General features: G+C 41.9%; 2 protein-coding genes across 9 annotated transcripts in view; one reads left to right on the top strand and one right to left on the bottom strand.

The window, feature by feature from the left end:
- LOC109902421 (epidermal growth factor receptor substrate 15-like 1) overlaps positions 1–3,816 on the top strand; it is a 35,500-nt gene extending 31,684 nt beyond the window's left edge. For 7 of the 8 annotated variants that reach the window (XM_031786203.1, XM_031786209.1, XM_031786206.1 and 4 more), the window contains one exon: positions 121–3,816. In XM_031786203.1, coding sequence (XP_031642063.1) covers positions 121–267 — 147 coding nt within the window. In that variant the 3' untranslated portion in view covers positions 268–3,816. The remainder of the gene's footprint in view (positions 1–120) is intronic. The other variant, XM_031786208.1, reaches the window with a different exon arrangement.
- An 8,259-nt stretch (positions 3,817–12,075) lies between these two features.
- On the bottom strand, positions 12,076–14,660 carry klf2a (Kruppel-like factor 2a). The gene is made up of 3 exons (XM_020498767.2): positions 14,291–14,660; positions 13,151–14,075; positions 12,076–13,024 (listed from the first exon to the last, which is right to left on the bottom strand). Exons 1-3 carry the CDS (start codon positions 14,366–14,368, stop codon positions 12,849–12,851), a joined length of 1,179 nt encoding a protein of 392 aa, XP_020354356.1. The 5' UTR covers positions 14,369–14,660; the 3' UTR covers positions 12,076–12,848.
- Between the last annotated feature and the right edge of the window lie 386 nt (positions 14,661–15,046).

Here is a 15,046-nt window from a genome sequence, read left to right as displayed (position 1 = left end):
GTACAGGATACGGTTCATTGAAATCTAATACTCTGACAAAACACCTCCTAATGTGTGTTTTGGACATGGTTTGACGGATGAATCCTTTATTAAATGCCTCTTCTCCTCTTCTCTCTGTAGTTTGGAAATGAGGCCCAGCAACTGGAGTGGGCGAAGCGAGAGAGTGAGCGAGCGGAGCGGGAGCGGCTGAAGAGGCTCCGGCAGCAGGAGCAAGAGGACTTAGAGCTGGCTATCGCTCTCAGCAAGGCCGAGATGTCCCACGGGTGACCTGGACTGGACACACACAGACACACATACATAGAGATATGCACAAATAGACAAACGCACACATAGACAAACTCTTACTAGCGTTACTAGTTCAGACACTCACACACACACACACACGCATAACACATTCGTATACAACTCGTACCCCATACACTGTGAATCACACATAGCTGGCCATTTCCCTCAGGGCCGATGTGCCCAAGACATGACCGCTTCCTCAACCACACACACAGACATACGCATGCAGACACAGACCACCGCTACAACACACATACACACGCCACCTGATACGCACACACAGATACACACACATCGCCACACATTCCCCAGACCGACAAACTCTCAAAGCAAAACAATAGCAAAACAGAACTTTTGGGGTCGGCCTGGACCCTATGTGGAAATGGAACTGGATTTTACCTTACGGTGGGAGGTTGGAGTGGAGGGTGGGAGCCAGCAATCACAAACTCTCTTACTGTTTTTAATTGATAGGTGTGGAGGGGAACGGATGATGGCCCATGGTTTGTGAAGGAGGTGATGCGCTGTTTAAATGCACTATTGAGTCTGGCTTAACATGTAAATATGAGCAGAATATGTGTCTGTCTGGTGAGGGAGCATGGATCCCCTCACTTGACCGACTAGAGCCCTGACAGATGTGAAGAAGGGAATAGCTAAAGGTTATGGCGGGATGCTTTTGAAGATCGAGACATTATTTTAGTATTGGTTTATTATGTGAATGTGGTGAGCCATGGGAGGAGTGCTGGAGGCTTCCCTGACTGGTTACTGCAAGTGTTGTGTGAGAGAGAGGTCTGCTTGGACCAGAACAAATTGTACAGATATATTTTCTTTCTCGCCGAGTGTGAGATAGTATATGCATTGTTTTTTACAATATTTCAGTGCTTCTTCAGCGAACATAGGCAGAAGGAATGGATACTTAGTTGTGCCTCTTCTGACAGTTTAAGTAAGTTCAAAAGGCTGTGATTTACACCAAACAACCACAAAAAAAGACTAGATGAGGGAAATTCTTTAAAGTTTTACTATGTTTTATTATAGAGGGTTTAATTGCAGATTTGTACGATTTTTATTTAATTTAATTATGTGGTAAGTGTTATTTTATTATTTGATGTAGTATTTGTTAAAGGACTGAAACAATATTGTTAATTACAATTCTAGTTGTAAGAACTGCAAAAATTGATAAACCTGCAAGCACACGCTGCAGAGAGGTCAAAGAAAGTAATGAATGGCCTGTGGTTTTCTTCGGGCTAACCATCAATGATATGCAAATTCATTAGGTCACGTAAGTTTCACAGCTATAACGTGAATATTCAACGGTTTGCGGTACAGTGTGTCATAGTTTGTTACAACTTTTATTTTATTTTAGCCACATTGTCTTTTACTTGATTTTCTTGCTGATGGTACCGCCTAGCACATTAAACCTGTGGTTCTTACTTCACTCAAAGGGCAATTCCACCACTTTTCAATTTCATTTTCATTATCAACAGCGCAATACCAGGGTTTACATATGTAAAAACGGCACTACAGATGAAATAAGTCACGATGAACTTCGCAGGGTGGTGAAAGTGCACGCCACGGTGATCTCGGTGCTCCTTTCCAATAAATATCGAGGGTCTTATTCTGGTGACATGATGATCGATGCTTGTCTGCCGTTTGACAAGTAAAAATATTCTAGCTGTTGTCCATAATAATGTCATCATGTCAACTAGCCTACCCACACTGTATCTGCGAGCTGTTGGCTAGAGGTCTCGTGCCAAGACCAGAGTGGGAAAATGTGCTATCGGACGCAACAGTTTTTGTGACAAAACTATCGGAAGAGTTGAAAATGCGATGGAAACACATTCAACTTTAGATTTTCATTCAGTACACTTAAAACGAAAAAGGACATTTTATGTGCATTGCATACTGACTTTTGTCCACAACAAGTCCGTTTGGTGGAAACACACCCCTAGTGGGAAAATGCGCATATTTTCTTTATGCAGATTTTTGAGTATTCGCATTCAAATCTGTCGCCAATTGAATGGAAACCTAACTACAGAGAAGCATTTTTTAGGACCTTTCTTCTTATCTTTTTAACCACAGATCATAGAAACGCGTCCTTTTCACATATGTAGACAATGGTATGGTGCTGGTCATAATGAATATGAGGTTGAAAAGTGGCAGAATTGCCCTTTAAGCTTTGAATTGAACTGAATAGAGATGATGATAATAGTAGCTCATATGAAAATGACAGTTGCACTCATTTCCCCTTTGTTTTATGTTCTCCTGTTGTATTGAACTATATGTGTCCTACTGTACATGTGTCCATTACCTTTAATAAGCTTCCATGTATTGCCATTGTTGTCCCCTACTATTGGAGTAGTCTGAGTAAAAAGACCTATCCTGAGCCATATGTTGTGAAAATATATTATTAAAGCTACGTTCTCCTTTGGGTTGGGGAAGGACATGATTTAAGTTACAATTCTGCGGTATGGACCATTAACACTGCCACTCGGTGGAAATTGCAACCATCTCTCCCTGATATTTATTTGTTTATGTTTACATATCAATCTTCTTTGCTGTAGTGGTTACAACAGTGTAATCATTTTCTATGAGAAGAACCTGTTCTGGTACAGATCTGACCTTTAATCGGGCTGCTGTTTATAGCTGAGGTAACCTGTGGTCGTCTGCATTCAGCCCTGTGGTGTTTTAATCACAGGTCAGACGCCGAAGCTTGGAATGCCAACACTCCCGCCCTTACCCAGAATGCTCTGTGTCAGAACCCCTGTAATGTGTCCTCGGGTTAGGGGAAATCCACAGTGAGTGTGCTTGGTTGGCCTTAGACCAGGCCACAGCTCTCTGTTCATTGGTCACTTCATGCCCCTTTTTATACCTTGAACATCCATCCATCCTTTCTTACTCCATTCTTTGAAGTTATCATTGATCTGTCACTATTGAATTGGTGAAAGAAATGTATCCCAATCACCCATCTAATCATGTCAGATTAGGGAGGCAGGATGGAAGGATGCATTTTGAGACTATTGAAACAGGGCCCAAGTGTTCTCTCATCCACTACCTAGTGTTCTCTACGTACTTACCACTCATGCTGTATTTTGTCTTTGATACCACCATTGTGCAATAGATTTTATTTCTTATTTTCTCGTTGTTCGGGTGTTCGAGTTTGATCATGTGTATAGGGATACATGCAGAGGCCTGTATATCTATTGTACAAGCCAAACAGATTGTAGAGGGCTTTTCTTTTGGTTTTCTGACAACTGATCTGACTTCTAAAGCTTGGTGCATTCCTTTTCCATTTGGCCTGCCTTTGACTGTCCCTCTATAGATGAAAATAAGAAATAATCCAGCTGTCTTTCTGCATTGTATAAGATGTACACAAACTGTATATTATGTCCGTTATATTTGTTTCATGAGAAGTGGAAAAATGTGTGTAACTTGAAACAGGATATATGCAAAAATACAAACGCTTGGATTTATTTGAAATGCTAATCCCCTGTACATGGTCATTGTTTACTAGAATAAACATTTCAGTTAAATTGATAGGTCTCTGGTTTTTTTTTTCTTCTCTTAATTCCATTGATTTGACTTTTGTACTTATATTAGGACATCGCATTTAATTTCACATGTTTTATAGATTATATCATATGATTCATAGTCTTAATACAAATGCACAAACCCCTGTCTGTCTAGGCTGTGTTTAAAATCTCCTTTGTGTTCATTTGAACCGGTATACATAGCATACAGGCAGTGGAAATTGTGTTTTTTCTTTAGTATGAATCTTAAGAATTCCATCAGTGCTGCAGGTGTAGTGATTCCTATGTTGTTGAATCTTTGTTGGTCCATGGTGTGTAATGAGGAGCAAAGAGATGCTGCACTTGACACATTTATGAAATAGCTTATTCCAGTTACTTATAAAACATACAACCATTAAGAAAATGACTGTAAAAACGATTAAATCCCCGTGGATTGATGAGGAATTGAAAAATTGTATGGTTGAGAGGGATGAGGGAATAGGAATGGCAAATAAGTCTGGCTGCACAACCGATTGGCAAACGTATTGTAAATTGAGAATTCATGTGACTGAACTGAATAAAAAGAAGAAGAAACTACACTATGAAACAAAGATAAATGACATAAAGAATAATAGTAAAAAGCTTTGTAGCATCTTAAATTACATTTTGGTAAAAAAGGCAAACTCAGGTCCATCACTCATTGAATCAGATGGCTCATTCATCACAAGACCAACTGATATTGCCAACTACTACTATGATTTTTTCATTGGTAAGATTAGCAAACTTAAGCATGACATGCCAGCAACAAACGCCGACACTACACATCCAAGTCTATCTGACCAAATTATGAAAGACAAGCATTGTCATTTCGAAATCCGTAAAGTGAGTGTGGAAGAGGTGAACAAATTATTGTTGTCTATCAACAATGACAAGCCACCGGGGTCTGACAACTTGGATGGAAAATTAATGAGGATAATATCGGTGTCACGGCTTTCTTCCTGGGAAGGAGAGGCGGACCAAAATGCAGCGTGGTTATAGTTCATGGTTCTTTAATAAGAAAACTCAAACATGAACAAACTACAAAACAATAAACGTGAAAACCGTAACAGTCCTAACTGGTGCATAAAACACAAAGACAGGAAACAATCACCCACAAAATACCCAAAGAATATGGCTGCCTAAATATGGTTCCCAATCAGAAACAACAATAAACACCTGCCTCTGATTGAGAACCAATCTAGGCAACCATAGACTTACCTAGGCACCTAAACTGAACACAACCCCATTAATCTACAAAAACCCATAGACAAGTCAAAACACATAAATCACCCATATCACACCCTGGCCTAACCAAAATAATAAAGAAAACAAAGATAACTAATGCCAGGGCGTGACAGTACTCCCCCAAAGGTGGGTACTCCTGGCCGTACACCTAAACCCATAGGGGAGGGTTTGGGTGGGCGTCTGTCCACGGTGGCGGCTTTGGCACGGGACGTGGACCCCACTCCACCATAGTCTTTGTCCGCTTTTTTAGCGTCCTTTGAGTGGCGACCCTCGCCGCCGACCTTGGCCTAGTAACCCAAACAAAGGGCCCACTTGGACTGAGGGGTGCCTCATTACTGAGGAAGCTCAGGACCGAGGGGTAGCTCAGGACTGAGGGGTAGCTCAGGACTAAGAGGTAGCTCAGGCAGGTTGACGGCTCTGGCAGATCCTGGCTGAATGGCGGCTCTGGCGGATCCTGGCTGACCGGCGGCTCTGGCGGATCCTGGCTGACCGGCGGCTCTGACGGATCCTGGCTGACCGGCGGCTCTGGCGGATCCTGGCTGACGGGAGACTCTGGTGGCTCATGACAGACGGGAGACTCTGGCGGCTCATGACAGACGGGAGACTCCATGTGTAACTCTGTGTTGTTGTATGTGTCAAACTGCTTTGCTTTATCTTGGCCAGGTCACAATTGTAAATGAGAACTTGTTCTCAACTTGCCTAACTGGTTAAATAAAGGTGAAATTAAAAATGTCCAAATATTCAATTTAAGTGTACTAGAAAGTGTGTGCCCCCAGGCTTGGAGGAAAGCAAAAGTCATTCCGCTACCTAAGAATAATTTAAAAAACTTTACTGTCTCAAATAGCTGACCAATCAGCTTGTTACCAAGCCTTAGTAAACTTTTGGAAAAAAAGGTGTTTGACCAGATACAATACTATTTTACTGTAAACAAATTGACAACAAACTTTCAGCACGCTTATAGGGAAAGACATTCAACAAGCACAGCACATACACAAATGACTGATGATTGGCTGAGAGAAATTGATCATAAAAATATTCTACGGGCTGTTTTGTTAGACTTCAGTGCAGTTTTTGACATTATCAATCATAGTCTGCTGCTGGAAAAATGTATGTGTTATGGCTTTACACCCCCTGCTAAATTATGGATAAAGAGTTACCTGTCTAACAGAACACAGAGGGTGTTCTTTAATGGAGGCCTCTCCAAAATAATTCAGGTACAATCAGGAATTCCCCATGGCAGCTGTCTAGGCCCCTTGCTTTTTTCAATCTTTACTAAGGACATACCACTGGCTTTGAGTAAATGTATGCGGATGACTCAGCACTATACATGCCAGCTACTACAGTGACTGAAATTACCCTTAACACTTAACAAAAATCTGCAGTTAGTTTCAGAGTAGATGGCAAGGAATAAGTTAGTCAGGTGCCACAAAAATGGACTTAGGAAAATTGCAATTGGCTCAGAACAGGGCAGCACGGCTGGCCCTTGGATGTACACAGAGAGCTAACATTAATAATTTGCATGTCAATCTCTCCTGGCTCAAAGTGGAGGAGAGATAGACTTCATCACTACTTGTATTTATGAGAGGTATTGACATGTTGAATCGACCGAGGTGTTTGTTTGAACTACTGGCACACAGCTCGGACACTGATGAATACCCCACAAGACATGCCACCAGAGGTCTCGTCACAGTCCCCAAGTCCAGAACAGACTATGGGAGGTGCACAGTACTACATAGAGCCATGACTACATGGGACTAATTTCACATCAAGTAACTGATGCAAGGAGTAAAGTTTAATTTAAATAACAGATAAGAATACACCTTATGGAACAGTGGGGACACAAACATAGTAACAGACACATAAACACACATACATAATGTTGTTTTATTTCTTTACTTACCTACACACACACACACACACACACATACTTTTTTTCCTCCGCACTATTGGTTAGAGCCTGTAAGTAAGCATTTCACTGTAAGGTCTACCTACACCTGTTGTATTCGGCGCACATGACAAATAAACGTTGATTTGATTTGATGATACATACGCACTATATATAGACGTACACATCGATTTTGTACTGTAGATCTGTGGTAGTAGTAGAGTAGGGGCACACAGTGTGTTGTGAAATCTGTGGATGTATTGTAATGTTTTAAAATGGTATAAACTGCCTTAATTTTGCTGGACCCCAAGAAGAGTAGCTGTTGCCAAGGCAGCATAATAAATAATAAATAATAATAGCCTTAAATATGACTCCAATGGTTGCTGTTTCATGTCAACCGCAGTCTGCTATAATCTAGTACCAGTATGTACAGTAAATCTACATAAACAAACGAAAGGTTCATAGACTTTATTTACCCCCCCCAGGTGTGTTGGTTCATACTTCCTGACCTTTTGAATTAAGACTCCCTCAAACTACTAAATACTACATCTGAAGCTCCAGACAAGATGCTCATTGATGGTCCCCCAAACGCCAGACCTGCCAAAAAGCAACACCAGGCAGTAAAATGGGCAGTGAATTACAGTCGTCTATATTTCAAGGATACAGCTGCAAGTGTGAAAATAATTCTCAGTCGACAGACTACATTTTTGGACATATTACTTGAAACCTAAGCAAGTCCTGTGTTCGGAATGTTAACTGTGTCCGTATGAAATAACAGGAAATTCCTAGGTACGTTTTTATTTACCTTATGTTAATGGTAGTGTGGAAATGAAATTGCCATTGCTTTTAAGGAGGAAAATGGGTCATGGAGACTTATTGAAGATATGATCGCCTCACAAATTGTCCCTTCGGTGTTTGTATCCATATTTGTGCGTTCTTTTTCGGGTATTTACTAGTGTTGACATTTACTTTTACCAAGAGAGTGACTGAACTGACATGTTTTCTTAGCAAGCACTTGACATTTTATGAGCAGAAAGGTTGCACATGTAGTCATGTTGTCACTAGCAGCATATTTCAACACAAGTGTTTTCACCAGGCAAATAGTGGCACCACACCCCCCTTTTTAAAGAGATTTCTGGGAAATAATAGGATATTCCTTCCCAGCTGTGGAGGAGCTTGGGGTGCTAGTTTAATGCCTCATGATGTTGGAGAATGTTTACACTCCACATGTGCACACACACACACACACACACACACACCCCCTTAGGGGAGTTGGGGGTCCTTAGCTGTCAGAGGTATCTGTAAGGGGACCTTCACCCTGCTGGGGCTGATACACGGATACCCCAACTCTCTGACAGCTAGCTAGCTGGTGGCCATAGTGTTTCTCGGCCTCAGCTCCAAGAACTCGGAATGGCTAGGAAAACAATTAAGAGAACCACCCCTCCTGTAACCAATCTGCTATAGTTAATACATAATTAGCCCTGGTCCTCAGGAGCAGGAGCAGCAGTTCCAGTCCCCTTAGCCCAGTCTATTTAATCAGCTGTTGTGAGGGAGAGAGTGGGGCTTGCTGCTCCAGAGCAGGGCTGCCCCAGGGATGTTGTGGAAAAAAACAAACTCAATAGGACTGACTGTCAGGGGAGGAATGCTGGCTAAAACAGTCCAGATTGACCCTCTGAGTACTCTCTCACTCCATGTAATTCATAGTCCGACGCTTATCTTTGAGAAATCTATCTTTTGGTCTATGCACTGAAGCAATACTAGGCCGACATGCAGCTGGCGAGGGGAGATGTTTACCATTTAACTAAGCTGATGTTGGTATGTATGTTTTTATGTAATGTGTCCTTAATTTATGCATTTCTATCAAATGAACCGAGACATTAACATATATCAATGAATATAAACATACTGTATACATCAAGTGCCTTGCAAACGGAATTGTATATTTCCGACCTCAAGCGCATAATGATCCTCAGGAAAGGTGACCCATCATGTCATGTGTCTGTTGGGAAAAGACCCAACTCCTTCACTCTACATGTAGTATCACTCTACAAAGGCCTGTCTCTAGCCAGTGCCAAAGTTAATCCATGTTGTTCCTCCATAGACCGGATGAGTGTCTTCCACCGAGGAGCTTCCAAACAGCTCCAGTAGGTGGTGTACTCATCCCATGACATTCCCACTTTTCCCCACGTGGTAAATGGCCCTTGGCTGCCGTGAAGTCTAGGAATCCACTGAGATAAACTCTTTCCTGGTATGATTGATGTTGTACATTTGACTCAGACAGGATGTCAATATGAGATGTCGGGTCTTCACATTGACTATGGAGGCCAGGACTATCGTGTTCCTCTGAGTCTTGGTGAATATACTGTCTATCGTCATTACTGGATGACTCACTCACTCACCCTTCATTTTCAGCACTCAATGCTCTTTCCCCCTTTCCGAGCTTTAATATAAAACTCAAACATATGTCTATAGCTTGTGCTGTAGAGCTTTAGAAAGCTGCCTTCTCCATGTCCTCTCTATGGACTTACTACTTTGTTGACCTTTTTTTATGGAACCATCCCCTGAAGAATTGTATACAATTATGCTGTTGCTTGTGAAGATACTCTGTGTAAAGCAGCATATATGCATGATAAACTGCAGCTAAATGCAGCCAACCATGTTTATGGATAGTTTCTCTGACCTGGCAGAAATTCTGAAAGTGCTCACTTCAGACTAAAGTATACCTAATATAAAACTACTTTAAATAGGCCTACATACAGGTAACTGCCAAAATAATGGAAACACGTGTGATACTAAGTATATTGAAATCAGGTGCTTCCACACAGGTGTGGTTCCTGATATAATTAAGCAATTAACATCCCATCATGCTTAGGGTTGTGTATAACAATGCTGGGCAGGCCATTATTTTGGCCACCATGGCTATGCCCCCCATCCACAGGGCACAAGTGGTCACTGAATGGTTTGATGAGAATGAAATGATGTAAACCATATGCCATGGCCGTCTCAGTCACCAGTTCTCAACCCAATTGAACACTTATGGGATATTCTGAAGCGGTGCCTGAGACAGAGTTTTTCCACCACCAATGATGGAATTTCTTGTGGAAGAATGGCATCGCATCCCTCCAATAGAGTTCCAGATATTTGTAGAATCTATGCCAAGGTGCATTGAAGCTGTTCTGGCTCGTGGGGTCCCAAGATACTTTATGTTGGTGTTTCCTTTATTTTGGCAGTTACCTGTACATCTGCACATAAGGATGGTAACATTAGGAGATCCTAAAACTATGACAATCACCTACATTGACCTTTTAGAACAGTACTTATCACTAGAGGAACAGCTCTGATACACCAACCCTAAATTCAACAACAAAGTAGGAATAACAGCATTCGTGCCTCTTGGCTCTGTAAATGTTCTTTGATTTTGATCTCTAGCATGCAGTTTCAGGTGTGCCATGGCAAAGAGCCAGTGAACACTGTGTGTTATGAATGGTTTCGTACTAAGAGATACAGATACATTTTCGGCTGAATCTGGAGCAGAGTAACTTGAGTGTTATTGTGGCGAAAGGAGTTTCAAAAGCAAGGCATGCACTTTGAAAAACACCATCCGTTAGATCAGATTCAGAGATAATTCTGAATGACAATGATGTGCTGTATATGTGATGTGGAATAGATGTAAACATATTGTAATGAAGGAAATTCATTTTTGTAAGCCTGTAATTTGAGCCATCTAAAGGGGAAACCAGATAGCAATGAAAGCCTGTGGAATACACACTCTTTTCTTGTTTGTTTATAGATAGACAGCTTGCATGGATGACCGAATGCATTAACCATATGGATACATGACCTCTGTCCCCTAACTCACACTTCAATCTTCCCACACTCGCTTCTAGATGTTATTATTACACTGAGCAAAAAGTGAAATGAGAATGTTTGATTTTTCACTTGAGTAAATTGGCTAATCATAGTGGCACTCCTACTTCCTCTTTTCTCTAAACTGGCACAGGCACCCAGAAGATGATTCGGTCCCTAAAAAGTTGTAACACTTGAAGAAAAAGTTGTCTCTTGTGCTTCCCCATCGAGCCAATGTAGAGACATTGTTGTGAGCTTGTCAGTTCACAAAGGTTGCCAATTTCTCTTCTCTCTCTCTCTCGCTTTCTCTCTCTCTCTCTCTCTCTCTCTCTCTCTCTCTCTCTCTCTCTCGCTCTGCCTGTTTTTATACATAGCCAAAGTACATAATTAGGCCCATAACACAGTAAAGAAGCATTTATTCTGAAGGCACCTAACTACACCTGACTTATTGTGCAGGAATGTTGTCATGTGACCCAAATACACAGGCTGAAGGCCCCTGATTAAGAGATGGATCATGGGTAAAATGTTGTTGTACTCTGGGCCACTTCATGTGATTTTAACTCCTTGCTCCTTCCAGAGTGGAGGTGCTTTGTTTTTTTGGACAGCATACCAACTTAAAAATGCACTTTGAAGAATGTGCAACCATGTTTAAGTGATAGCTGCTCATTACTGTTTCATGCTTTATCAACATTGATATAAGACAACGGAGCCTAACTCAGAGGCTACTTGAAGTGAAAGGTTTGATTCTATGGAATATTTAAGGAACAAGTACTCAAATCCAGGCTAACAGATGCATAACCTTCGTGTCACTCTCTTCTAAGCCCCACTGAACTTTCCACCCCGTCCCATTGGTTCTTCTCATTGAGGCAGGGACTAGGGTTCCTTTCTCTTTCAGTGCGGCGTGCCCCTGTGCCCAGACCCAGAGAGGGGACATCTATATTAAGTCTCTGTAATTATGTAAATGTAATGTTTGTATTTATAGGCTGTATGAGCCACAAGACTCTGGCAGTGGCCCTGTGACAGATGGAAAACATTGCACTCACATTTATATTGTAAACTGCTCAGGCCTGAACTGGCCTATAGGATAGCTGGCAAGTCATTCACACAGGGACAACTATAGCTTATGGTTGATGTAAAGATACAGGAAGTATGGTTGACTGGTGTGATGTTACAGTATGGTGTGATGATGATACACAGATGTCAGGGCTGTTCTGTTTTCCTTTGTCAGGATAATAGACAGCAAGCCACAAGTATTTCACTCAAAGTCAAGAATAATGTTGTTCAATTAGTTTAATATGTACATTAGAATAAACTATTTACATTATATAAAAATGTATTTACATGGCATTAATACATTTACTCAGAATACCAAACAGAACAGTTTTAAGTCACAAGACGTTTAGCCCTTTGTCATGTTGAGATGGACAACTATTTCCATAGTTTTAAAGACCCTGACATCAAATGTTATTCAACAGATAAATGCACACACAGAACATTCAATTCTAGCCTCTGAAGACTGGAAGGCAGTTTTAGATCAAAACATTGTCTTAAAGCTTATTTCATGTTCTGTTTACAGTTATAACACTCACATAAACGTTGTTTTTTTTTGCCATGAGAAAATATGGCACTCGTAGGATGCATATAGATAATCGAAGGCACTATCGTGACTATCAAAACACATCATGTTAAACAATGTAATTGTCAGATTCCAGTTGCGTCAGAGGTGTATAGGGCCAGCCTCATATGTTGACTTGAATTCACAAATGCAAACATCGTGTAATGCATGTTTAAAGCCTTTTATAGAAATATTATTCGATAAAAAATAACAAAGTAGTACCAGCTACATATTTCAAAAATAGTATTTGTATATAGAATTCGTTAATTGGTCAAGTCGGACCACGTTTTATGTTCTCATGCTGTTTTCCTATTACCCCCCCCCCCCCCCAAATTTAAATAAACTAAAATACGAAATACATATTTTGGAGACATCTTTCTTGATGTTGTTCTTGGTTAATTTGGCATAGTCCTCAATCGTATGTGGTTTCTCACATGTGTCGCTTCATGTGCAGCGCGAGGTGGTCGGACCTGGAGAAGGCGCGCTCACACAGGTGGCACTGGAACGGCCTGTGGCCAGTGTGCTTACGGAAATGGCGTGTCAGCTCGTCGGAGCGGGCGAACTTCCAGCCACAACCCTCCCAACTGCAATGGTATGGTTTTTCACCTGTTGAATTACACAATGGAAAATACCATAAGTATACTGACATACAACGCAGTTCTTTGCAACACATAGAGCCAAGTAGTTCAAGTTTGCAATAAGCATAAAGAGAAAATGAGGAATATTCCTTACCGGTGTGCGTTCTGTGGTGCGCTTTCAAGTGCGAGCTCTTGGTGTAGGTTTTCCCGCATCCAGCGAAAGTGCATGTGTGAGACGCTGTGCGCTTCCTTGGCCAGGAGCGCCGACCCCTCTTTGGCTTTGAGTCCATCATCTCCAGCGGGGAGGACGGTGGAGTGAGTAGCACTCTCTGGTTGGTGGGCTGCATACCCATTCCGTCTTCATACATCCCGAACTGGTGTGCGCTCTGGTACGGGAGCTGCATCTGTTGGGACGGGTGAGAGTGAGGGTATCCCGCTGCGGAGCGGTAGCTCTGGGGGAAAGTCATGGAGTGGCACATCTGGGGCTGACACTCGGAGCTCATCAGGTCGTCTGGGCTGAGAGGCGGTGTCATGTTCCCCGCAGCCTGTGGAGAGTTGGCTAGTCTCGGCTGCTCGAAGGACATCATGCACGAAACGTTCCCCTCCTGCTTGATCTTTGGGCAGCTCTGTGGCACCATGCCCATAAGCGGTCCGTAACTGTCCATGGACGGCTCGACCTTGATGTTGTCTACAAAGTCCTGATTTGGGAAGGCAGAGGAACTGACTAGAAATCTCCCATGGATGCTGTTGCCGGAAAGCTGGTGGCAGAAGCTGCTGTCAAGCTCAGTGCGCAGGAGCTCAGCCATCAGGCTGTTGTAAGGTGGAGGTGGGCTGCTCATCTCGGGCAGCGGGTAGGTAGACTGCATCCCGGAGTGATACATGTTGTTCTGCTCTCCTAGCCTGTACTCCGTCCCGGAGGATGGAGTGTTGCTGTCTGTGCCCGTGGAGTTAGAGAGAATAAACTCCAGATCCAGGAATTTATCGAGCTCTTCTTCGTCTTTTCTGCCCATGCAGTTGTCCATGCTCTCCACCACAGCACAGCTGGAATGCACAGGCCTGTCCATCTCTCCCTTCCACCTCTGAAATAATAAAGGATACCATTAGTGAAATTATAATATAACAAAATAAAACTCTATAGATTTCGGCCAACTGTTTAATTGCTAAACTTCACCAACAAATATGTGTTGTTTCTACATCTGGACTGAAATGCTATTTCTTTATTGTTACATAAATTGACCAACAACATGTAAAACAACCAACAAACATCTCTAAATTGATCATCCAATATACTTACATTTTCCCAGCATTTTTCCTTTTGGTTCGCAAATGTAGCGATGGATGGTAAAATGGTCCCGGTTAAGGCCATTTCCATACGTTGTAATTTTCTTGAATAAAAAACGTTATTTCTGTCTAAGAATATTAGCAAACGCGATGTAGACTGGAGTCCACACGAGAAACTATTTGTAGTAGTATAAACCACTACTTCTCACTTCAAGTACTGTTTCAGAGTCATGTGAAAGTTTGATTGGTAGGAGTTCCTATACCTTATAAATATTGTAGCTGAAAAGCTGGACCAATTGTACGAAGCGGCGGAAACACGCACTACACGTCCCTAAATTTAGCCCTATATAAAGCCAGTGAGCCCAGTGAGCGCTTGTAGTCTCTTTGCTTTTCCTCTTGCGCTCGTGCGAGCTTTAAAGACACCTCTATACAAGCCCCTCCTGCACAGAAACGAGTTTAACAAGTATAACCGTAATGCTGCGCCTGGCAAAGTCCGCCCCCTTGAAAAAAGAAGAGTAAGCAATTAACACCTTACGAATAGGGTAACGATACCGAAAGATACGCACGGTACGAGAGTCAAAGTTACGCATTTTGGATGAAATATTACGCATTGTATTTCAATATAGGCTAATATTAGTACATACCAATGCATTACATACCTTCTGCTTCAACCCGATAAAATCCTCATACACAAAAACCAAAACATACGTTTTTATCTCCAAACACATATGAAAGACATGTCCAAGGCGCATGCAGGGTAGTTCTCCGA

The sequence above is a fragment of the Oncorhynchus kisutch genome, linkage group LG13 (assembly GCF_002021735.2).
Source record: "Oncorhynchus kisutch isolate 150728-3 linkage group LG13, Okis_V2, whole genome shotgun sequence".
Taxonomy (NCBI): domain Eukaryota; kingdom Metazoa; phylum Chordata; class Actinopteri; order Salmoniformes; family Salmonidae; genus Oncorhynchus; species Oncorhynchus kisutch.
The sequence above is the reverse complement of the archived record's forward strand: the minus strand, read 5'-3'. Positions and strand labels throughout refer to the sequence as shown.